At 38.2% G+C, this 26,483-nt stretch overlaps 1 protein-coding gene across 6 annotated transcripts; it reads right to left on the bottom strand.

The window, feature by feature from the left end:
- Nucleotides 1-7,924: 7,924 nt before the first annotated feature.
- On the bottom strand, nucleotides 7,925-24,588 carry LOC129259504 (uncharacterized). Of its 6 annotated transcripts, XM_064098318.1 has the most exons (7): nucleotides 24,427-24,578; nucleotides 18,416-18,499; nucleotides 17,859-17,955; nucleotides 16,630-16,756; nucleotides 12,709-12,885; nucleotides 12,084-12,117; nucleotides 7,925-11,770 (listed from the first exon to the last, which is right to left on the bottom strand). In XM_064098318.1, the coding sequence occupies exons 3-7, from the start codon at nucleotides 17,937-17,939 to the stop codon at nucleotides 10,594-10,596; spliced, it is 1,596 nt and encodes a 531-aa protein (XP_063954388.1). In that variant the 5' UTR covers nucleotides 17,940-17,955; nucleotides 18,416-18,499; nucleotides 24,427-24,578; the 3' UTR covers nucleotides 7,925-10,593. The 6 variants fall into 6 exon arrangements, with proteins under 6 accessions (XP_063954388.1, XP_054753763.2, XP_063954400.1 ...); XM_054897788.2 differs by lacking the exon at nucleotides 18,416-18,499 and having other exon boundaries at nucleotides 17,236-17,955; nucleotides 24,427-24,588; XM_064098330.1 differs by lacking the exon at nucleotides 18,416-18,499 and having other exon boundaries at nucleotides 17,885-17,955.
- Nucleotides 24,589-26,483: the final 1,895 nt, after the last annotated feature.

Consider the following 26,483-nt stretch of genomic DNA (forward strand, 5'->3'; position numbering starts at 1 on the left):
CCTGTGAGGTTGAGATGCGTATATAACTAAACAGTGATGCGAGCGCGTAGCGCGAGCTCAATTTTTTATATACTGACTTAAGAAGGACTCTTTTAAGGTATAATTCCTATTCTAAAAGTTTTTCCTTTTTCTCTTCGTCTTTTTTTTTCTTTTTTTCCCTTTTTTTTGTTGCGCCACCATGGGGGGGGGGGGCAAAAACTTTTCCCCCTGGATCGGCCTATGTATATTGACTTGAAAAACACTAACATTTTAAGGACTTATGTACGTGTGATCGATGGAGAGGATACACACCTCACTAATCAAATATTGCGAGCGCGTAGCGCCAGCTGAATTTGATATTTACCCCTTTTCTGACCCTGAACAGGTTACCTATCTTGCAAAACAAACTTCAAACTCGAGCACATTGATTTTTGTCTATTATCGTAAAAACAGGATATTTTAAATCAGCCGCATTAATTTAACCTTTTTGGGCAGGAAATAAATTTCACTATAAACAGGCAATACGAGCAATGTTGCGCCCCTGGTCGAACATGAATTTGCATGGAGCCCCCTAAGTTCAAGGTCAATTTAGCGCCCTCGGTTGAACATGATTTTGGCGCCATGTGAAATATCACTTTGCCCTCCCCCTTCTGAAACATGTCGCCTTATGGTCAAACATCAAATTAGCGCTCCCCTAGTTCGAACATCAATTTGGCGCCCCGCTAGTTTGAACATCAATTCGGCGCTCCCCTAGTTCGAACATCAATTTGGCGCCCCGCCCAGTTCAAACATCAATTTGGCGCCCCCATCTAGTTCGAAAATTAGTTCGCCCCCTCCCCCTTGTTCAAACATCAATTCGGCGCCCCATAGTTCGAACGTCATTTTGGCGCCGCCTAGTTCGAACATCAATTTGGCGCCCCCCTCGTTCGAACATCAATTTGGCGCCCCAAGTTCGAATAGCAATTCGGCGCCCCCTAGTTCGAACATCAATTTGGCGACCCTAGTTCGAATATTCAATCGGCGCCCCCCTACGTCGAACATCTATTTGGCCTCCCTAGGTCGAACATCAATTTGGCGCCCCCAGTTGGAACATCAAATTGGCGCCCCTAGTTCGAATATCAATTCGGCGCCCCCTAGTTCAAACATCAATGTGGTGACCCTAGTTCGAACATCGATTCGGCGCCCCCCCCCCCTAGTTCGAGTATCAATTCGGCGCCCCTACATGTAGGTCGATCATCAATTCGCCCCCCCCCCCTTCCCGTTCGAACATCAATTCGACCCCCAGTTCGAACATCATTTTGGCATCCCTTCGAACTGAATTTGGTTTCCCTAGTTCGAAAATCATTTCGCCCCCTAGCTCGAGTATCAATTTGGCGCCCCCCTAGTTCGAACATCAATTCGGCGCCCCCCTAGTTTGAGTATCAGTTTGGCGCCCCCCTAGCTCGAACATCGATTCGCCCCTCCCCCTAGTTCGAGTATCAATTTGGCGCCCCCAGTTCGAACATCATTTTAAAATCCCTTCGAACATCATTTTGGCGCCCTCCTAGATCGAATATCAATTCGGCGCCCCTACATGTAGGTCCAACATCAATTTGGCGCCCCATAGTTCGAGTATCAATTTGGCGCACCCTAGTTCCAACATCAATTCTGAGCCCCCCTAGTTCGAGTATCAATTTGGCGTCCCCCTAGTTCGAACATCGATTCGGCCCCTCCCCCCCCCTAGTTCGAGTATCAATTTCGCGCCCCCAGTTCGAACATCATTTTAACATCCCTTCGAACATCATTTCGGCGTCCTCCTAATTCCGAATATCAATTCGGCGCCCCTACATGTAGGTCCAACATCAATTTGGCGCCTCTAGTTCGAATATAATTTCGGCCCCCCTAGCTCGAGTATCAATTTGGCGCCCCCTAGTTCCAACATCAATTCTGAGCCCCCCTAGTTCGAGTATCAATTTGGCGTCCCCCTAGTTCGAACATCGATTCGGCCCCCTCCCCCCCCCTAGTTCGAGTATCAATCTGGCGCCCCCAGTTCGAACATCATTTTGACATTCATTCAAACATCATTTCGGCGCCCTTTTGGTTCGAACATCATTTTCTTTCCTCCTCTTCCTCTTTTTTTCTTCTCGTCCTTCCCCTCTTCCTCTCTCCTTTTCTTCTTTTCTTTCTCTCTTTTTTTTCTCTTCTTTCCACCCTCTTCCTCTCTCCTTTTTCTCCTTTTCTTTCCCCTCTTCCTCTTTTTTCTTCCCCCTCTCCCCCTCCCTTTTCTTCTCTTCCTTTCCCCTTTTCTTCCCCCTTCTCTCTCTTTTTTTCTCTTCTTTCTTCCCTTTTCCTCTCTCTCCTTTTTCGTCTTTTCCTTTCCCTTCTTCCTCTCTCTTCCCCCCTCTTCTTTCCCTGCTTCCTCTTTTTTCTTCCCCCTCCCCCTCCCTTTTTCTTCTCTTCCTTCCCCCTCTTCCTCTTTTTTCTCTTTCTTTCCCCTCTTCTTCTCCTATTTTTTCTTCTTTTCTTTCCCCTCTTCTTTTTTCTTCTTTTCTTTCCCCTCTCTTTTTTCTTCTCTTCTTTCCTCCCTCTTCCTCTCTCTCCTTTTCTTTTCCCCTCTTCCTCTTTTTTCTTCCCCCTCTCCTTCCCCCTCCCTTTTCTTCTCTTCTTCTTTTTTCTCCTTTTCTCCTCTTTTTCCTCTCTCTCTTTTTCTTCTCTTCCTTTCCCCTCTTCCCCTCTCTCTTTTTTTTTCTCCTTTTCCTTTCCCTCTCTTTTTCCTTCTCTTTCTTTCCCCTTTTCCTCTCCCTTTTCCTTCCCTTCCTTCCCCCTCTTCCCTTTTCTTCTTTTCTTTCCCCCCCTTTTCCTCTCTCTTTTTTCTTCCCTTCTTCCCCCTCTTGTTTTCTTCTTTTCTTTCCCCTCTTTTTTCTCTTTCTTTCCCTCTCTTCTTTTTTTTCTCTTCTTTCCACCCTCTTCCTCTCTCCTTTTTCTCCTTTTCTTTCCCCTCTTCCTCTTTTTTCTTCCCCCTCTCCCCCTCCCTTTTCTTCTCTTCCTTTCCCCTTTTCTTCCCCCTTCTCTCTCTTTTTTTCTCTTCTTTCTTCCCTTTTCCTCTCTCTCCTTTTTCGTCTTTTCCTTTCCCTTCTTCCTCTCTCTTCCCCCCTCTTCTTTCCCTGCTTCCTCTTTTTTCTTCCCCCTCCCCCTCCCTTTTTCTTCTCTTCCTTCCCCCTCTTCCTCTTTTTTCTCTTTCTTTCCCCTCTTCTTCTCCTATTTTTTCTTCTTTTCTTTCCCCTCTTCTTTTTTCTTCTTTTCTTTCCCCTCTCTTTTTTCTTCTCTTCTTTCCTCCCTCTTCCTCTCTCTCCTTTTCTTTTCCCCTCTTCCTCTTTTTTCTTCCCCCTCTCCTTCCCCCTCCCTTTTCTTCTCTTCTTCTTTTTTCTCCTTTTCTCCTCTTTTTCCTCTCTCTCTTTTTCTTCTCTTCCTTTCCCCTCTTCCCCTCTCTCTTTTTTTTTCTCCTTTTCCTTTCCCTCTCTTTTTCCTTCTCTTTCTTTCCCCTTTTCCTCTCCCTTTTCCTTCCCTTCCTTCCCCCTCTTCCCTTTTCTTCTTTTCTTTCCCCCCCTTTTCCTCTCTCTTTTTTCTTCCCTTCTTCCCCCTCTTGTTTTCTTCTTTTCTTTCCCCTCTTTTTTCTCTTTCTTTCCCTCTCTTCTTTTTTTTTTGCCGAAGGGGGGGGGGGGGGGGGCCAAGGCCCCCTCGGCCCCCCCCCCCCATGGATCCGCGCCTGGGAGACAGTGCTACTTTCTGCTATGGTTTGCCATCTAGAGCAGCTCCGCCTTGTTTGTATGACGTTGATCTCGCCGGCATACATGCCAATCACATTTCACATGATCGGGAATGCGAGGAGAATGAGAGTAAAATGGATGATAGTCATGAGATTGATAATCATAACACATTAGGGACCACTGTCAAACAAATAAACACTATCATACACAAAGAAGATGATGAATATGAGACAAGTGATACTAGCGAGATGAATAAATCTAATACTAATAGTAACGATTGTAAATCTCGGAATGAAGACCGAAGAGATGAGACCAGTGATGGTGAGGTGCTTGAAACTAACAAAGGTGAAATGAAACCATGCAATGTAGATGATGGTTACGAGAGTAGTGATGGTGGAGGTAATGACTCTAACATAGTTAATGTGAAACAATGTAATGCAGTTGATGGATACATGACTTGTGTTGGTGAGGTGAATATAACAAACAGTGCCGACATGAAAGGATGGAATGAAGAGGTTGAGTATGCAACTAGTGATAGTCTGGTTTATGAAAGTGACTTTGCCTGACGTGATGGTATTGCCTAACCTGACTTTGCCAAACGTGTCGCCTCATATGCTACTGAATCGCTGCATTGGTAGCAACCGTGTCGTTGACCGTGGAGGTACCGTGCTGCCTCTTGATCAAAGGTTTGACACTTTCGGATGTGTTAATACCGTGTCTGTTACACCATCGGCCGATTTGGTGTTACCCTTTGATGCGAGTAACAGCCACAGAGCAAACACCGGGGTAACCACTATGCCTCTGTGCCCGGCTAACGTCAGCAGCAGTAGCTCTACTTCGCAAGCTATCCATCTGGCACGGGTACCATGTGTCGTGGATGGGTTGATCTCGCAGAACTTTCAGTCGGTCACCCTGCAAGCACCACCTCCAACTGAATGTCCGTACTCGGCTAGCATCTCAATCGCTAATACCCATGTTCATTCCATCTGTACTGATGTCGCATGCCATACTCGCCCTCCAGATCTGCCCCATGCTATTCCAGAGCATGGTCCTGCTGGTCTGTCCACCCCTGAAGGATGTCGTCAGGCTCGTTCGCCAGGTCAGCCCCATGCTAGTCTAGGGCATGGTCCTGCTGATCTGTCTGCCCCTGAAGGATGTCATGGTCGTCCGCCTGACCGGCCCCATGCTATATCCCGGAGCATGCATGGTCCTGCTGGTCTGTCTATCCCAGTGGTAGAGCTTCACAGACCGTATGATGTTGGTCCCTACCTGGGAATATTCTTCATGGTTCTCGCTTATCAATGCTACAGAGACATTTGTTGTTTGATACAGTGTTAGCTCGCCTTGCTTTCAAGACCTTTGATTACATAGACATACCTTCTTTTCATGGACAGTGACTCCTCTACATTTGTTCCTAGCTTGGACTAATGGACTCCCACGCTACCATGTGATTGTGAGGAACGAACTGGTAAAAATATCTTCACTTGAATGCCTGAACCGCCTCTTTATTTTTTTTTACCATATGGACGGTTTTTAATACTCCATTGATTCTTTATGCCATGATGTTTGTTATGTTCTTATGGTTTTTATGTCCATGCATTGCATGTGTACATGCACTTCAACTATGATCTATGTTATATGGATTGATTGCAAAAGTTATTGTAATAAACAGTTATATGATTTTGTGTGTGATTTATGTTGCATTTTGGGCGAGTGATTTAAGGGTCATGATAGTTGTTGGTTGTATGAATGTGGTGTGTTATGGTGGTATGTAGCTATTGATGTTTGTTTAACATTTACTAACTGTTGACTTGTTCCTAATGATCTATGAAACAGTGATTTCTTCTGTATCTTCATAGCCCTTTTTTTAAATATTGTTTTGAATGATTATTTAAGCATTTTAGTCAGACAGTGTAGTTATATGGTCACAAGTTGTGGATAAGTGGCTGTTTTCAGTATTTGATCCATTTTTCTATTTGCAAGTACTTTTGATCTCATTGCAAAGGTATGATAATAATTCTGTAATTTTATCTTGTTTTTGTGCCATCCTAAATTTATTTTATGATACACAGATGATTTAGCTGTTCAGGATGAGGCTGTCGAACTGTGTATTTAATCTATTTGTTATGTGGATATGTTGCAATGAGAGATCATTGTTTTTATTTCATTATTTTGACCATTTGCCCATATGCATCTTTTCCTTTTTCATGCAGGTTTACGGTTGTTCAATTTGTGCCGAAAATTGGTATTTAGTGCACAGCATTAATTTAGCCTTGTGTTTTGGGGTAGATTGGGGTCGAGTTTTTGCTCTTGATAATTTGATGCCTAGATAGGTAGGATGATTTGTTGTTTACCCCTTTTTAAGCCCACATATGTGTTTTTCCCATTCTTGATGACGGGGAGAGATGGGAAGTAGTGATGCTCTATGATGTTATTTGAATTGTGACCTTTGTTGTGTTCATATGTTAGTTTAATATTCAACTCATTATGATACATTGGTGTCTAGATTTTTCAGAGTCTTACACCAGCGAAGGTCTACCCTTTTTATTTAATAGTGAGCTAATTACGAATCATCATGATTTTATTATACAGATTATATTGTAAAAGAGGAAGGAAAAGTAAAAGGCAGTCACGCCAGTATGTTGTTTTCGTATTATAATGATGATTCGATGTTGCAATCGCAAAGTGTAAGCGCGCCACCTTGTGTTGGTCTCTTTGCCATGGTTATTAAAGACAGTTACACGTAACCTCAAAGTTGTCTAGTTTATTTACTTCTTTTACATTAAGTTGGCCCTTATTAACACATGGCGAATGTCCTTTTTGTCTCATATCACATTCCATTTTGTCTATAACCAGTCGGTCTAACTGCCTATTGGTCTATGTAGCACTTCGCCTTTCGTCTAATGCCCATTTCGTTTACCGTCCAATTGATCTATCACCACTTGGTCGCTCTCAGTAATAACCTGGTAATAGACTAAGCATTCATTTGGGCATTACACGAAAATGCAATTAGACCATTTGGCTATTAGACGAATTGGTCATTAGACCAAGTATATTTTAGATAAATTGCAAATTAGACCAAATTATTAGTAGACCAAATGGGTTAAGCTCGTGTGTTATTAGACAAACGGAGAATTAGTCCAACTGTTGTTAGACCAAGTGGATAAAAACTGAGTTTTCCACGGGCTCTGCTGCTGTTCTCTACTTAACCTCACCTAAAGGTAAATTGCCAGGTGGTCTAAACCAGATTTGACTAATGGCCTCATCCTATAAATGGTCTTATTCCATTTCGTCTACAACCAGTTTACCTTTTGGCCTTATTGTCATTTTGCCTATTTACCATTCCGTCTAATTTCCATTTGGTCTAATTTCTATTTGTTCTAATATCTAATTGGTCTAACACCACTTGGTCTATTCCTGTAACAGACTGGAAATATTTAGTTGCCATCTAGACGAAAAGGCGATTAGACCATTTGACTAATTCGACGATTCGGCAATTATACCGAGTGGTCAAAAGACCAAGCAAGGATTCGACCAAGTCCTATACATTAGACCAAGTGAAGTTCGATCAAACCGTTACTAGAGCAAATGGGTATTAGCTCTTATGGTATTAGACGATCAGAGAATTTGACCAACTGCTACTGCTAGATCAAGTGGATATAACCCCCCCAAAAAATAACAACAATGAAGAAAAAAATAATACACACAAATACACACACATACCAACACAACACCTCTAACACAACGCACACAACCTTACCACAAACAACGACACACACCGTGACGCACATACACTACACACCAGATTGGTGGTTGAAGACAATTCGTGTAATGGGCGACAATATGTGGTTCTATGTTTCTTTTTGCCGACACAAATTGGCACAATATGCTTAAAAATTTAGACCGGCACGTGCAGCACAAATTGTCGCTAAATTGTCCAGGAGGGACAATTTGTTGTGTCAGTTTTTGCACAAATTGTCGCGGGGTGACAATTTGTGGTGCAACACACTGATACATATTTTCGGAGAGGATGGTTGCTACATACTTGGTTGAGATCGCTCAGATAATATCAGATCAAGATACTAGACATTTATCCTTATGCGATTTTGAAACAGCTCTCCCCATCCATTATCATGGTCCTACCTCAAAATTAATACAGTTCAAAACATGACTGTAAACACGCACGATATGACATGTGATTGATTTGAGAATTTATTCGCAATAATAATTAAGATTAACAAGTGAAAGACAGTTTCACAGAGTACTGCAAGTTTAAAATGAAGGATATAGCCTAGGCTGAGGAAACGCCCAAACAATGCTGATATACTTAGGTTAGATTTACCAGACAACGTTATAGTTGTGAAGACATATAAAAAAGCTGTCATATGATTAATCAAGCTTTTAGTATTGGAACAGTCTTTACATGTTTGTTTAAGTGACACATAGCAGCAGCGACTATAACATTTCAGAATAAAACAATTACGATATATATATATATATATATATATAAAAGTAATTTGTAGGCCTATTTCAATTGCACATTTAAAGTAAAATGACAATGATTTATGCAAATGGTATTGAAAATTATGAAAGCTGCACACTAAAATTGACCAAACAAATATATATTATTAAAACACACCAAGTAAAATACAAAAATATCGTATATCCAACCAATACAAAACCATTTACCGTCAATATTTACATCTCATAATGGTACAATGGTAAAATAGTTGACAAGCCGTTTTGTTTGGCACATAGTGCATTTTTAATTAAAACATAAATTGTTTTGTTAGTTTAGATGAATATTGCTTTGAGAAATTTCATTTTCAGATAGAATGGAAGAGTATATATACATATATATATATATATTTATATATAATACACAATATGTGATACAAGCAATACAAACCTATCGTTCATTGGTAAAATTTACAATGAAAATATCAATTCCCCACAGAGCTCACGTTTCTTCTGTGTATATCATCATCTTGTATTAAATGGAACGAGACAGATATTTTAGTCAATAACCTTTCTACATATTTTTAGAAATTCGTTAGTAAATACATAGGTATTTTGCTATTATGAAATAAAATTTCTCAGCTAGGGCACAATATCTCTCACAACGGCAGATTTTATATTCCATAAAGAATCACATAAATTACATAACAGTTACTCTCAACCTTTGTAAGATTGGAAAGTTAGAATATATTTCGAATTATCCGACATCTAAAAGCTTATGATAGGCTTTAGATATTTCACCACGGAACCCATAAAGCCTAACTAATACTAGAATATTTACGCACAAGTAACTTGAGTGCACCTGACTATCGACCGAGTTAAATTGACAGAAAGCTACACATATTATAACAAAATATTATAAATAATACAACCCTTCCAAATATGACAAAATCTTCAAATAATTTCTAGTCGCTATCTATACTTTACATATTTGCTCTGATGAATGATGATGTTCAAAATGGTGTTAACTAAATTCTTTGAATTAATTACTCGTATGATATTGACAGTAAAGCTGTATTTGACGGTAAAGAGTGTAATGATATCATGCAGCATTCAAATTTCAATACATTAAAAATAGTAAGTTTTTATAGTACTCTCAAGTATACTCGTTTAAGTGTAGGCAAATATGGATTAAAGGAAATTTTGATGGCAGTGATGATATTCCACCATTCAATAATGTGTCTGTGTAGCAACAACAAAATTTATCTTTTATAAGCTACCGAAATACTATGAATATATACACGATTTGATTAGCTGATAATGAATTCGTTATAAAAGTAATACGTTTTCCATTAAGTTTTTACTTACATATTGCTTTCAATCATGTACTGTATATCATATATTTTTCAAATAAAATGCAATAATTTTTTTTTGTCATACAAACGTCTACATTGAATGAGCACAAAAATGATGTTTAAAACAATTTACAGCACTATATCAGGTGTCCATTGCAAGTTTATCATCAAATGTACCATAGTGAAATAGAATATACATTTCCAAAAGTATTAAAATATCATAAGATCGCCATCTCATTTCATATTCAACAAAACTTTCAACTTTCCCTTTTTCTTTTCATAGACAGATACTTCCGAGTTAACTTTTGAAATATTGCCCTCAGTATCTGGACACAACATTGGGAAATAAGATGGGTCAAATGCCTTTCTACATATATACAATCAATAGAATTATTTGGACAGTCTTGGGAGCAGATTTAAAAAAATGCATTTTATCACTCATATTTCTCCCCAATTAAGAGATTCCAGGGCTTAAATCTATCCACGGCCATCGAAGAACATGGCCATGGAATGCTCACGTGATATGCCTTATTGCCCCACACATTGGCCTTGAATGTGTCTGGTGCATTCTTATTTGTCATTTTTCCCCTTCGTGCTGCTAAAGAAAAATGGCCTTACCCTATCAAAATTAAAGGTATGATATTTCAAAGACAAACTCTAAAATAGTATATGAGAACAAAAGACGAAATTATTTCTACTTTCTATCATATTTATCATTCGAATTCACATCATTCGATTCCCATTCAAAATATCAATTTCTTAAAGTGAATAAGGTATTGACGTCAAAACCCTTATAATGTGGGCCCTTCTATTTGATGGTTTTCAAGTTCATGGCTTGAAATTTGATACGCTTATAATGACAAGAGCAGTAAATGAATTAAAAGTGGAATAAAATGGGAGTGGGATGTATTGAAAGGTTACTACACAGGATTGTTTAAAGTCTGAATTATCTTTCTTCCCAAAATATCTAACGTCTCGCTTTCTTTTTCTGCGAAAATTCCAACCCCGTTTGATTAAAAAAGGGGAAAGAAGTACAATAAATCAACATTTTTAACCTAACGGGTATGACGTCCAGTGGAAGACTTATTGAATGCACCTGTAACGTTAGTGTTTTGAGGAAAGATTTTAGTATGATTGTTGTTATTTATTGTTCTATCACCCACATGCACATCACTGACATGATTGTTGAAATCAACCTTAACATTTCCTTGAACAGTCAAATGAACATGATTAGCGTGAATACTTCCAGTAGTATCTGGAGAAGAGGCGCTGTCCGGAGGGGCGGTTCTAGGTGCCCTTCTCTTCCCTTCTTGAATTTCCTGGTATTCGCCAGACGCTTGCAATCTTGAACGACCAAGTAATCCACTGGGTTGATTCGAGTTCATTGAAATGAGACGTTCCCCTTCACTTCCCACTCCATTATCAGGATGCTTCTTGCCTTCGACCTGAGGTTGCTTGTTCCGGTTGACTAGAGCCTCAACCATATGCGAATCTGAAGTAAATTGATCGGCACCGCCATATGATACCTGTCTTCCATTTCCAGAGCTTTCGCCAAACGGGCTCTTTGTAGAAAAATGTGCTCCTTTCGTAAACTTGTCGCGAAATTGTGAGTTGTTGTTAGAACCTACTTTTGCAGAACATGTAGACCTACAACTCCCACCCATTCCCGATTCAAACACTTCGTCGTCTGAGTTACTACTCCCACTACTGTGCTTATCTTTGTCCAAACCGCCGCCAGTTTTGTCATGGTCTTCCAAATCTTTTCCGTTCTCAACGCTTCCATTCTCTGGAATATTGTTTAGGGTACGACCCATGTTTATCTGGATCGACCTGGCTTGTTCAGTCTCATTGTTTCCATGCTGTCCTTCTCCATGAAGACTGTGATGATGAAACTTGAAGATTTTGGCATGGGTTCCACTTTGGTGTACCACAGCAGTGGTTTTTGGCGATATATCCTCTTCATCAGTTAGTAGAGAGGTGACACCGGTATCAGGGGTGCCCGGTCGATTCGGAGATCTTTCCGATGGGATTGCTCCTGTTTGTTCTACGAATTCCCTCTGAACCCACTCTGTAGTTTGGAGATGCTGGTTACCTGGTAACAATTTGATGGCTGATTCATTATTACCACCCTCATCAACACCATGTGGGAAGAGCTTCACATTGGTACCACCATGTCCATTTCTCTGTTCCTCTTCTCTGTTTGTATAATAAACACGAGATCCATTGGCTGATCTGCAAATCAAAAGTACGCAAAGAAATCCTTTCGTAAAAGTTTCATAAACTTAACTTCATGATATCGTGTAAGTGTTAAACCGTTACATTCACATGTATGTCTGACGATAATGCATAAATGGCCTTTTTTAAATGTGCAGAGACAACGATTGGTTTCATTTAATTCATAAAATTTTGGGGAACCAAATAAAATATTATTACTTGCTTAAGTTTAACATTAAAATGTTCCACCATTTATTATATTCAGGATAAAACTAACGAGATCGTACTAAATATAATAGTGATATATAACAACAAATCTCAATTTACATACCTGAGATTTTTTGCAAGCTCTGATGAAGTGTCACCTTTATAGAAATGAAGGGGGAAAATCGAGTTATATAATGCATCTACTTGGATATACATTTGAAAGAAAACCATAATAATAATCATGATAATAATCAATTTTAGTACACTCTTCTTTGTCTTCGTCCCCTTGTCTCTGTTCTCATTTTGCCTTCCATTTTCCTTTTCGTATTTTCTGCTCCTTTTGCTTACCCTTTTTCTCTACTGTTGCTCTGTATCCACATGCACTGAGGATAAGATTTATCTCATGATATTATACTGCAAATAATATTGATAACTTTATTTTACCAACACATTAAATATATACCTATAAATAAGTGTTAGTTAAACAATAGGGGAAATGCAGACCGATTTTCCGTGACCTAATCATGAATTCGGATTGTACATGTATCCCTGAACACCGAATCCATTGCAGTGTACGCTTTGAAGAAAAAAGGGAATAAACATGTCCCTTAATTTATGTCAAATAAATCATACATAAATATATACTCCCTTCAATTTTGATAAAAAAAAAATTGTATATATTTTGTTCATTAAATTCATTGACAGTAAAGCTAATTCGTATTTATGAAAGAATATTTCGATATACTTACTTCGTTTCGTAAGACCACACCAAATCAACCATTCATCCGAGATGCAACTTGTTATTCCAGATTTCCTGCGCATGTAGCAAACCACCAACACGATTATGGTAATAACAACAACCCCCAAAACACAAGGGATGATCAGGATGAGGTGATTGAATTTGGGGCTTTGGGTTGGTTCTTCACCTGAAAAGAAGTTAAAAAAAAAATCAATTAAGGGCCGCAAACGTAAAGTATTTCCCACTTAATCACGTTTTTCTTTATACTCGCCGTATAACACACACACACCACACACACAGACTACAGACGTGAAGACCTGGGAAGCGTTTCATCAACATTTTCGTCCAATTGTTCAGATCTGACAACTTTCTTTGATTTTGTTTGGCTGAGAAGCAACGTTTCTATGGTAACTGTCGGATAAAACGTCCAACAAGTCCTTTCTATTGATGAAACACCCCCCATGACCAAGAGTCTAAAGCCATGAAAGCTAAGAGTGCGGTGCAATACTGACATGCCAAATTGGAAAACTTACCCAGAGTCTATTCTTCAAAATATATTTAAGGCCTCACAATCTAAAGCTAAGACATCAATAGTACAGAAATGTCAATGTACACCCTCATCCAGATTTCAAAAGGAAAATGTAATGGATAATTCCTGGTTCGGTCTTGACCTTTTGGTGTGAGTGTTTGGCTGATTGCTACATGAGCACAGCATCAAAGCTAACATGAACTGACAAGACAAGACTTGTTTTATCCGACAGTTACCATATAGGAACTGTGTTCCTCAGCCAATCACATTCTAGGAACGTTGCTGTCGGACAAAAATGTTGAGGAAATGCCCCCAGGTCCTTTGACGGATCTCACTAGGTGATGAACTAGATAATCCCGACCTTTCGTTGGAGAACGCGAACGCTTATTTGCGACGGTAGTTGATTTTGGAAGAGACTTTTGGGCCTGTCGTCATGGTCGTAAAACTCTGTCCTGCAATGCAAATTGTGTGACATGAGATTTTTTTTTCGTATCGCATCTGGAATGGAAACATTCAATCTGCGTTTCGTGTGCAAACTTCTGGTAGCTACTATGGTAACAGCGATATATCCGATTTAGGACGACTTTCCAAAGCCACATTTGGTTCCTCCCAGAGCTCGAGAGGCCGCCCGGGGGCCCACTTCCATTGAAGAGTGGATACCAGGCGCGACCACGCGTAAAAAGGGAAAGAGTGGGCAAGTACGTTACGTATAGGCCTATGTAACGTTATAAGGGTGTCAAAAACGATGTTTAAAATACTGAAAAAGGAGGATATGTTTTCAATACTTGTAGGGTTTCACAAGCTTAATACTTGTTAAGAGATGCATTTTCATAATCTGGAAAAGCCTTGCTTCCCTTGTTCAGGGTGCTTTTCGAAACCACATGTCGTGCCTGGTAACCACTCATCAATGGAAGTGGTCCTCCCGGGAATTCGAATCTAATCCCCCATTTCTGGGGAAAGTAAAGCATAATGCCCATTACATTGTGTGCTAGAGGCATATCGTTTGAGTAGGAGTAAACAAAAGAAAAAAAACCCCGCACGTATACATGCTGTGTACATATTCAACGCATGCGAAATGGTTTCGGCTGGAGAGGTGATTTGACCCATGGAATCAATTGCCGGAGATCCACCAATAATCCACATTAAATGCAATATCGATTCGATGGACTGTAATGATCTATATCTAAGCCTTAATTCAGTAACTTTTTCCTCACTCAATATGTACTCGATTTGTTTGAAAAACCACTTTCTTATCCATGTCATAATCTATTTTAGGTCCTGCATTTCGAATATCTCCAGCCATCAGTCGTAATATACATGCATGTATGGTGCGGGTGTCGCGGGAAAGAATTTTGCACACGAAAAGCAGATTTGTAGGGCCTGAAACCCCCCTGTAACACAAAGCTTAGCATTGATTGTATAGCAGTTCTCTACGTTTGACTCTATTGACTATAATGTACAATCAATCTTAAAAATCAAGTGTATGATTAAGCGTTAACTTTTGTGTTAGGGGACCCTAATATTAGCGTCCGTGAGGATTGCGAAAGGTGGCAATTGTGATCTTTAAACGCAAATTAGACATGGGTTATGGAAGGCATTATGAATAGTGCTAGCAATACCGACACTGACCATGCTGACACCGACCCCGAACCCACTCTGCCAGATTGAAGAAACCAACGTACTTGCTCCGGCGCATGCAAGCCTTGAAATACAAACACCCACCACCCACACACAAATGTAAACGGGATAAGAATAAAAACAAAAAGGATGAACTGGGGGAGGGAAACTAGAGGAATGGGTGTCGATTGATGACCATGGTCGTAAGCAGAATTTTTTTCCAGGGGGAGGGGGACGCGTAAACGTTTTCGATGAAACCCAAACGCGAGGGAGCGAAGCGACCGAGCTTGCCATTGGCTCTTTTGTATTTTCAAAAGTGAAATTGAAGGATTTCGTGCACACTTATCATAAATTTTGTGAATATTTTCAGTTAAAAATGTTATTCAATTTTTTTGAGGGGGGGGGGGGGGAGGAGGTGGTTAACTGCCCCTCAACCACTGCGTACGGCCATGGGATGACTGACCCAATTTTTGTTCTCTGTGAGGGATTTGTTTTGTTAGTTTGAGGGGGGCAATTGCGTAATGAGTCTAAAAATTTTCGACGGCCAGACGTGACTTAATAGGCCAACTTTATTAAAACAAAATGCGAGAGACCTCTTAATGCAAAAATCAAATTTTGTAACAGATTTTGAAAAGATATCTAAAAAATACACATGTACATGTATATATCAAAGTCACCCTTTTTCTTCCATGGTCCCTATGCCCCACATCTGCACGCCAGCGTGGGTAGTCCTTAATACTACAGTTTTATGTACGAGTTAGCTTTATTTCTACAACGAGACTACTAAAAGTACTATAGATCAATGCGTGCGCGAAGCGCGAGCTGTTTTTTTTTTTCAATTTACCTGAAAAGTAGTAATGTTGAGAATTTTTTGTCGGTTTTGGGGGTTATTACTCATTTTATTTGAATTCTAATTTCTTTACATGTTCTCCATTTACGTTACATCATAAATCGGGATAAAGAATACTGACAAAAAATGAAGTGACATTCAAAAGGGTAGTAAAATAAACGGAGCACCCAGGCGCTTGGTTGTGGGGAGGGGTGAATTTTCAAAAAGATATAATGTAATCCTGGATTTTAAAGAAATACTCTACCTATCTGCTTCTAATGATATCTGAAAGGAATGGTTTCATTTAATAACAATTTACATAAGAAATTCAGAGAGAAAAGAATTGGTCATCATGCATACATACGACAGTCAATGTTTCCATTGATAACACACGCCATTCTATATATCTCCCACCCTCACCATGTGATCGATACCCATGAATGGGAATCGCTACCACCCACGATGATAATCATTTTTATTATCATTACTATCATTATGATAATGATGATACTACTACTACTACTACGACTACTTCTAGTAGTAGAAGTATTAATATCAGTATTTTGATACTTGTCATATGATTAATTGTATTGAAATATGATGTTCGACCTTAATTCATTGGGGTGATGGTAACACTGGCTATACCCCACCTAAAATACTGGGGGATATATACCTCCATCCCCCGGGATCGACATCCATGCTGATCTTCCCCCTCCCATTAACGCTCGCTCCTTCTGTCATTATTATGTGTGTTTAAGCGACCGAGCAAATATTGACATTTCTATTATTCTATCATAATACACGAATGAGGCTTTTTGAGGCATATTCTCACATCCATCAAAACAATACAGAGTTGTCCATTCCTTTATTCAAGATCTTTTTCAGACAAAGGATTTTCCCTCCCTTTATTCCAACTCTAGGAGTGATGCAATGTGGAAACTTAAATGAATAGTTACCATCATCTGCATCCCTGACCAAACGGGCAATGATTGGCTGGGGCATGTCATGTGATATCCCAAATCTGTTGTTCATCTTTTTCAAAATGTCGTCACCATTCGAATCATCAGCAAGGAAGGGGCTTACCTGGAAAAGAAAACCGAAAATCGAGGTCGTAAAAGTAATTAGAAGAAAAAGAGTTGTGGAATATCTCAAGGAATATGAATTAGATTGACGGGATTTCTTTCATTTTTACTATTGATAGGAACAGTTTTGTCCTAATGAAAGGTAATAGGGTTTTTTTTGTTCCAAAAATAAAGTTCACATATTACCAAACGTATCAAGTAAATGGCATACTTTTAGTCAAAGTTCCAAACTCGATTCTTTTAGATATGAGCAATGGCCCTGTAAATGTAATGGTGAATAAAAACATTCTTGACAAAACTTTGGTATATTATGAAGTTCACTTTGATATTGCTGGTTCCTACATGACACTGAGACACTCCATAAGCATCTACAGATGAGGAAATGAGATACATTTCTTCCACAATTCGTGCTTTCGTTGATTACAAACTTTCTTTGACAAGTTGGATGTTAACTTAAAGAATACAAGTTTAAAGACATACCACAAAGGAACATGACTTTCCCACGAGGACAAAGATGACCCAAAGAGTTCTGGGCACGATTAGAATAGGATTCTTCATGCTTCAAACGATCTCACGGTAAGTTTACAGGAGAAGATACTCGAGGAATAGCCACTGAAAGTGCGGTGCTTTGGTCAGGTGTCCTCGAGTGCAATGTGTAAGTGTGCCAGACTCAACACGTGCTTCGTAGGTGGTGTTGTGACGTGGATGTGAAGGTGTACTGGAGATTGGAGGGTGCTAGTGTTCGGTGTAGGCTCAACGCGATGAGGTTATAATGAGTGCGGTGTTTTGTGGCTGGTGTTTAGGTTTCATCATTTCGATATCCACTGAGGGGAGCACTTTAAACAGTACGTTGTTCCAATATAGACTTGTATATTCTCACTTTGTAGTTTTGACAAAAGAACCAAGATCAATTACCCGAATACCTGGAACATCCAACTTGAATGATGTATGTGAAGCGAGTGAATAATCATTGACAAATCAAATCCCAAATTAAAATTAGAGTTACGTATCTACAAATAGAATATCTATACTGCTATCATATATCAAAGGGGGCATGGTAGAATAAGTTTCAAGTAAGTAGGCTCAGAACGAGTGGGCTTCACATGTATTTGGATGTTGTCACTCATACCGGATTCTGATGACATTGTTTCAACGAAACCCACTTGTAAAACTCCCTCAGCCATTACATTCAATAATCACCTGCAAATAGAAGAGGAGAGATCAAGTTCAGGATGTGAATTGAATAATACATACATGTAATTAACTAAAGACATTCCAAAAATGAATGTCTACAAATGGAATATCTATACTGCTATCATATATCAAAGGGGGCATGGTAGAATAGGTTTCAAGTAAGTAGGCTCAGAACGAGTTCCAAAAATGAATACGATACACTATTCGTCTCCGTTCGGGTCTTTACATAAAATGCAAGTTATTTTTTGTAAAAGAAGTGTCATGGCGGCCGGGCTAAGCAAGCACGATTATTGGCACCTATGTGTAAAACCTAAGAGATGCCAGTCAATTTCTTAACATTCAAATTATGATAAATTACTTCCTATTTGTTCATTTATACTTTCGGGAAAAAATCAAATTATCACTCTAAGAAAAAAAAAAAACAACAACAAAACAGTGACATAACGCGCTTTCCGCTTCTTCTCACGTTCAGATAGCTGTTATAGTTGTTTACATCGTCTTGTTCAGTTCTAGTATTCCCTGCAAACCTGCAACGGTGCGGTAGTACCGTCTATGAAGATATAAAATATAGTTTCGTTTTGGACAATCAGTATTTCCAGGTGGTTTTTCTTCAATGTTTTTCACGTCAACGATTCATGCGAGACACCGTTTTTGCAAAAGTTTCCATACATCTTCATGCTTGGCTTCTTATAATTCAGAAGTTACGACAACGAATGATTTGTATCTGTAACAATACCAGCGTACCTCATGAATCTCAGTGCATTCAAGGAGAATATCTAGAATAAGTGCTTTGTGTAGTCCCCACATTTAAGGTTAGGAGCCTAAATACAATTGTATGTCAGTCTGAATGAGAAAACCATTTCCTGTCAAATTTCTGGGCGTTCTTGATATGATCATTAATCTTCCGGGACAATGGTGAAACTGTGGGGTATACATTAGCCTCTTGTCGAGGCCCGGTCGGCTGCTTTCCGAGCGAACATGGCTAAGCAAGGGAGAGAGCGAAGCAGAGCGCCGCGTAAGGCCTAATTCGCTTTGCGAATTAGGAAATCCCTCGCTTCGCTCGGGAAGCAGCCGCCAGGGCCTCGACAAGAGGCTAGGTATACATGAGTGTAGACATTGAAGTTATCGTGGGAAATGCCAGAGTAAAAATTATTTAAGTATTCTACATATTTCCTAGAGATTCCGAACTAAAGAATGAAAAGTAGAATGAAAATGACGGTACTCAATTAAACAATTAAATACAGTGGCATTAAAATGATAAACATACTCCTGAAAACTCTTAGCTTCAAGTTTGAACAGTTTTACATGTGAAGACATAATAAAAACATTTACTTTGCTAAACACAATCATAAATTAAGTTCTGTACAAGTTACATGTATATATATAAATAAATAAATAAATAAATATACATATATATATATATATATATATATATATATATATATATATAATGACTATACGAAACTACAGTTACTGAAAAGTGCTCAACTACATCGACTCTTTGATTTGTCTATATATATATATATATATATATATATATATATATATATATATATATATATATATATATATATATATATACAAATCAAAGAGTTCTGCGTCGGCGTCATAATGTAGAAACAAAAGAAGACTTAATAGAAACGCCGTGAGGAGACAGAATCTTCCAAATTTTCGGTCATAGACCTTCTTCAGGGATGATTTTATTATAATAAAATCATCCCTGAAGAAGGTTTATGACCGGAAATTTGGAAGATTTTGTCTCCTCACAGCGTTTCTATTTAGTCTTCTTTTGTTTATATATATATACATATATATCAATCGACAATGACATTTTGTCACATGATTGTTTTGAATTGCATGGACACCCACTATTGAAACTAACGACACGTGTAAAATATTAAGAGAAATACATTTCGATATCATAATGCAAGTTTTCACTTCAATACAAATTATAAACAGTTTAATGACCTCAACTGCCTTTGACGAATTGAATTAGAAATTTTAAAGGATATTAAACATTTTACATGTCATTGAGATAATTATGCAAGTTCCATTTGATTTTCAAGTAATTTCTGAATTATACATAATATCAAGTTTAATCTAAGCTTACTGATAAGAAATTGTCATTTAACCAGATGACCTAAAATTTTGATTGGCGCTACTTGATAACTCTTTTGTCCAATTCAATGGTATAGGAAGTGGGAACCATTATTTATTCAAAATTATCTTTGAAAATTAAGTGTTTTTATTTTGACACCACGCCGTAATCTAAGTCCGTTAACCTCATGAAATGACATTTGATCTTAATTGTCTTTGACCTGAAATTCTAAGAAGTGATCGATGATACTTGAATAATTTCACGTCTAGATTTCGTGAGACAGGACTTTATATTTTAAAACACGTGACTAAAAAGAATATTTTAGTATTGACGCCATCGGAAATGGATAATGGGTGGTAGGCTATTCTAATAAAGTAATTTTATTAAACCCATGGTTAAGTCAGACCTGGGTTAACTTAGATCACACTTTTTTGAAGTGCCAGTTGTCAGATTATTCACTAGTTTAAAATCATTATAACCCTGCTGAAATTTTTTTTTCTAAAAAATTAACTGAGTTTTGAAATGGGAAGAATAGGAAAATTCAAAAAAAAAAAGAAGAAGATTTTAACGAAGCAATAATGGCATATTATAATTGCCACCAATATCATAAATATGAAAGAAATATTATGAAGCCAATGTTCTATAGAAGTGTGGTTTAAAATTCCTGTTTAAATCAGGGTTAAACTAAGTATTACACCATGTGGTTTCAGTATTATATGCAGGCGAGACACACACACAACAAAAATACGTCTTTCCTTTTTTTCAGAAAATGAAACCCCAGAGATTTTGAGTGGGGCGTTTTTCCATTCATTCATACTTTCAATAGACCGGTTTACTAATGTAGTCAAATTTATGGATGTTTCTTCCCTCGGGGCCTAGTAACGAGTTATTCTATTAACCTGTACCTAACAATGGTATTTCAATACTTGGAATCCACTTTGCATACATTAGTTGTTGATATGTCGGGGAAACATCGGGCAAGCTTTCCGGTTGTTAGGGGCAACCTTTGTTAATCTGGTATGCATAAAATTTGAATATGTTAGTAAACCGGTCTATTCAGTCTAATCTTTACTACAAAATGTTTTGGAATAACCCGACCATCTGCCTTAAACACCCAAAGACATCGTGTTTCAAAGTCCAAACACCCACTAAATCGGATGCATTGTTATTCATTTCACGCACGGGTATTTCTCTTGTGATAATTATTTAAACATAAAGGTCATTTTAAAACAGTCGTTATTGTACAGCAATATTTCTCGAGTGATAATAAAGGGGGAAAACGAAGACGACCATGCACTTCCAGTGACAATCAATATCATGTATTTTGCAAATGAATTTGTAAAAATTACAGAATATTAAATGAGTCTATTCATATGACCTCAATATGGGAATACCTTGAAATTAAATATTTCGCTATTTCAAAGACATTCTTTTTTGGTAAATCTAAAGATGTTAACCAAAAAAATAAAATGCGGTAGAAGTGGTGGGATGCTGCCCGTGAACAATATGCTTAACATAAATCACCAGACCGACGCAATTATGATTTTAGCAAACATGGTTGGCTATTGAAGTTTCAGTATGTTTAGATATTTCGTACTTTGATTACAATGGCGTTTCCATAGTTTCCAGCTTCTTAAAACACAAAGTCCACGTGAATTACATGTTTATTGTGAAGCTGAATCAATAGAATAACACTGACAAGCAAAGCAGTAACATGATACAAAATCCGGGGAACACGATAAAAACTCGGGTAAAAACTACGTCATCATTAATTGGGTCTGATCGATCAGTTAAGAAAATTGTGTCCGTCGTGGACTTGTGGTGTCCTATGATGAGAATGTAACTAACAGTTCAACACGATCCAACTTTATTTGTACTTTCTCAAATATTATTACATGTAGTACATGGTTTCCTCAATCAATCTGAGATGAAGACTAATTTGGACCATATGATTTTTAGTAACACTATAGTGTCGTTAAAATAGCACTTTTAAGCAAAACATATCGGTCCGTTACCATCTCGTTATTCCCGAAGGATTCAAGGAGATAATTAAAAATATTCGACAATGTTGCCAACCGATTTGGATCGTACTTGGGAAAAAGAATTGAAAAGTCCTGCACCTAATATACGTCGGTCGTCCGCACATAGATATTTTTATTGATTTTCCCATGAATAGGAAACCATGACAACAAAACTAATCATTTAAGGGAACACTTGTTGATATCTTTCAAGATAAACCCTAAATTTTTCAATTCTGCTTACTAGGAGTTCATTAAAAAAAGTCTTCTGCATTATACAAAATAGGGTGTACATTCAGAGGGGGGAGGGGGGGGGGGGGCCAAACATAAATTTTCCCAAAATAATGTTGCAACTTGAAAAAAATGATATGCAATACAAAAATAATTTTGTTTAAAGGCATTGGAAAGCCCCATAAAACCATTAAACTTGGCCAAAAAAATAAATTTGAACATACAAAATTGTCAACGCATAATCCTTGATGACTATTTCGACAAATCCTCAATGCATGGTTAACAGTTTTTGCCAATGAGCATTTTTTGTTCGATAAGGTGAACCCCTCCAAAACTCTTGAACAGCTTTACAATTTGTAATACGGAGTATTGTAAACCTGAAACATAATAACGTCATATCGTGGCACTCTGCATTTGATTGGATCTCATCCCCCGAATTGCCCATTCTGATTGCGTACGCCTGATATTATGCATGGCTGGAGAACATAGAATATTATATCCTACATAGAGTAAATCCTGTATAGTGATTGGTTCAAGTAGCATCATGTGACCGAATATATTTCAACTATGATGTTGCGTGACGTCAGACCTCGATATATTTTTGGATATACCAATATTCTGACGTCATTATTTCACAAAACTGGATATCTCGGCGCACCGGCTTGCGCGCTCTCTCTCTCCCGGGCGCGCAAGTCCAGCGCGATGCGTCAGCGCAGACACTAATCTGCGTTCCGCTGGACGCGGTGGCTCGGAGAAAAGTAGGTAATTCAACAGGACTTTGCATACTCAGCGCATAGATTTTGATTTTGGTTATAAATTATTAAAAGTAGGATATAAAGCAAATATATCAGGCGTTTCATTCGAAAGCATAGTGGGAATTATTAATCCTCGGTTGGACTGGCAAAACTACTATATTTCCCTCGGGGCTTCGCCCCTCGGGAAAAAATAGTAATTGCCAGACCAACCTCGGATAAATAATTCCACTATACTTTCTCAAAGCCCGATATATTTGTTTACTGTAGCACCCATGCAACAAAACAGCTGATCTTAAGGACGTTCCACAGTTATGTTTGCGCGCATTATGATCTGCGCATAGTTTTCACTCTGCACGCTGACGTCACAATGGATGAACAGGTGATTAATTAGCTGCGGGTATGAGCTGATTTTTCTCATCTTCTGCACTTTAACTGCAGATCCGATGCGTTATTTCATGAAGATAAAAAATTGAATTATTCCATGGACCATTCAAAAAAATATTCTCTACAATTTCAAAATACTTTACTCTGCAGTGCTGCCAAGAATCACGAATATTACCCCGAGTTTGAATAAATGGTAGAGTGGTTTTGATTTTTTATTCACATAGATACTTAGCATTCGGCGCATTTTTGGTGTTTTAAAAAGCACATTTGCTCTAATAAAAATGCTGATAGTTTAAAAACAAGCACATGAACCCCTATTTTTAAATGTTTGTACCTCTTAGGTATACCTTCCTCTACAACTCTGCAAATTTTTGTGAAAATGACATGGATTTTTAATAAAGTGCAGCATTTATTGTACGTTTGTAGTTTGTTACTGATATTTTACATTTTTTAGATTGGGATTTTGTTATCTTTTACGCCATTTTTAAGAACTGACAGTGCTGTTAAACTTAAAATTGCAAACAAATAGCACTATAAATAGATTCTCCATTCTAACGATACAATTATTAACTCTCTTGCGAAATTTGATGACTTTTTCATGTATTTTGACTGAGTAATAGAGGTTTAAACTCATTGTAGTAATCTTGGGCGGTCTAAAAATGCCAAATTCTTTTGAATGCGCAATTCTTAAAAACATCAATTTGGGTGAACTTCGAAGCTCTATAGCAAAAAATCAAGCACATGGACCTATGTTAATTTTTGCATATTTCGAATATTAAGGTTCTAAAGTATCTATGTGCACAGTTTGGTGAAAATGACATGGATTTCACTTTAACTGTGGAACGTCCTTAAAAGAAAAAAAAACACCAGGAAAATTTGAACGTATTCAAACGTTCGGACAGAGCGGAATTTAGGTCACATGATATCCCTATAGTTGACCACAACAATGCAAATCATTAAATTTGAAATACAAATATCATCGATGACTCACCTATTCTGGAATCCTATGCGCCATGATGTATCCACAACAGACATTTCCAACAAGCAAAAGGTGTTTCGATATCAAGCGGCACAGAACACGAGGCGAATATGCGACTCGATACGAATGGCGCTCCCGGGCAACTCCCCAGCTGTGTGTGCATGACCATGGGGGACAATTGGCGCTTTGTGCTTGTGCGTTGGAAAAAGGGGAATTTCCCGAATTGAAAAAGATGACATAATGTTTCAGAAAATTCTCTGAAATTCGTGTTGCACGATAAAACAAATACCATTTCAAATAGCCCCGGGAAGCGAGGGTGCTGCATATGTTGTTCTCCATAGGGGCAATTCCATAAAATAATCAACCTTTTTGTACGTCCGACCACCATTTTTCTCAAGTTTTACTTCACTTCATAAAGTGACCAAGTCATGGTCATTAGAGAGCATTACAGACTGTCAAAAGAACAAGAAATCAGAGACAGAAAATTTCATGAAGGTCCCACATAAAGGGGGTCGGACGTACATATTTTATGGAATTGCCCATAGGCAGTACCCCCTGGAATTCTCCGGGAATTCTGTTTGGTGTGGCAAAATGGAGAAATGTAACCAAAATGACGTACATTTTGTAGTGAACCCCATTTTTTGCTTGTTAAATTTACAACAGCATCCCCGGTATAAAAAGAAAATCGTTCCCAATTTTCATAGCATTTTGACCATCCGTATCGTCCCGCCATTCTTAGTATCATTGGTAGCAATGTGTGGATCCATGTATATAGCTATCCACCTAAGGTCCAGATCATGGATCTCGGATTGGCTGGAATTTTCACACTGTTGGCTTTCAATATTATTGGCTGAAGAAAGTCATGGAATTTCATTATAAAGCTGAGGAAATGATTTGCATGTTGATCAAAATAACGAAACAAAAATATATACTATTATAAATACAAATACTGATAAATGAAACCAATTACTAACATCCATGTTAATGCTGAAATCATATTGTTTGTCAATTATTTAAAAAGCAGATATGAGTACACGACCATCCTTTTAATTGTCGAGGAATAAGTCCATTTACAATTTAATTAACATGTCAAAATTAAAGGTGTGATTTAGGCCTATGAAATAAGAAAACGTAATCTTAATTTTTTGACGTGTGTGGTTTCTTGATGATTTACATATTTAACTTTCTGGTCTCCCCTCTTATTTTCATGCCAGAAGGCTCTCGGGCATTCAATCACATTACTGATTATATTGACCATCCTTCTTTTGCAATTATTCAATCACAGATAACTTGCATTTCATTTGTTTTCATTTTGATTAGATTGTCTAAAATTGCTTTAGATATTGATCAAACTATAAAACTTTTTGTCGAAATTTATAGGGCTTACTTTTAGTATTACATGCGTTACAGTTTTGAATAGGGAAGATTTTTACTTCTCTTTTTTTCCTTCACATTTTGCGCCCCTCATAGAAATGCCTACAGAACATAGAGGCGATCTTAACATGATGGGGTGATTTGAACATGATCCATTGTAAATCGCCAACACCTCAACGAATTTTTTTTTTTCGGGGGTTTCTTTGTTCCTTCTTCTGTCTCGATCCTTCTTTCCAATCCCGTGATGAGCAGCGGCCCCATTCGGGGGGGGGGGGGGGGGGGTGGGGGTGCCAGTTTCTCCTTCAGATATGCGCATTTGGCTTCGCGCACAGCAAGGCAAGCGTGTCACTTGACAATGCATAATTCACGCCATCCCTGAATTTAACCAAAATAGATCTCATTTTTGAAATAAGATCTAACTGTTAGATCTAATTTTGTCGAAATCTACAGAACTTGAATGGGTATAATATCTAAATGATGTTTTCACAACTTCTGCTGTTTGTTCTTACTTTCAGGCTCTGTGTTGGCGTTTCTATATCGGGATGTCTCGATATACCAACGGTAAGAAAATATATTGTGTTGATCAAACTTTCGTTTTGATTTGCTTTGTTGACTCGGGTCAGCTTCCGTTTATTTCTTCCTCAATTGACTTTCATTTATTTTGTCCGCTTGTATTTTTCAATTGTCAACCTTTT

The sequence above is a fragment of the Lytechinus pictus genome, chromosome 1 (assembly GCF_037042905.1).
Source record: "Lytechinus pictus isolate F3 Inbred chromosome 1, Lp3.0, whole genome shotgun sequence".
NCBI lineage: Eukaryota > Metazoa > Echinodermata > Echinoidea > Temnopleuroida > Toxopneustidae > Lytechinus > Lytechinus pictus.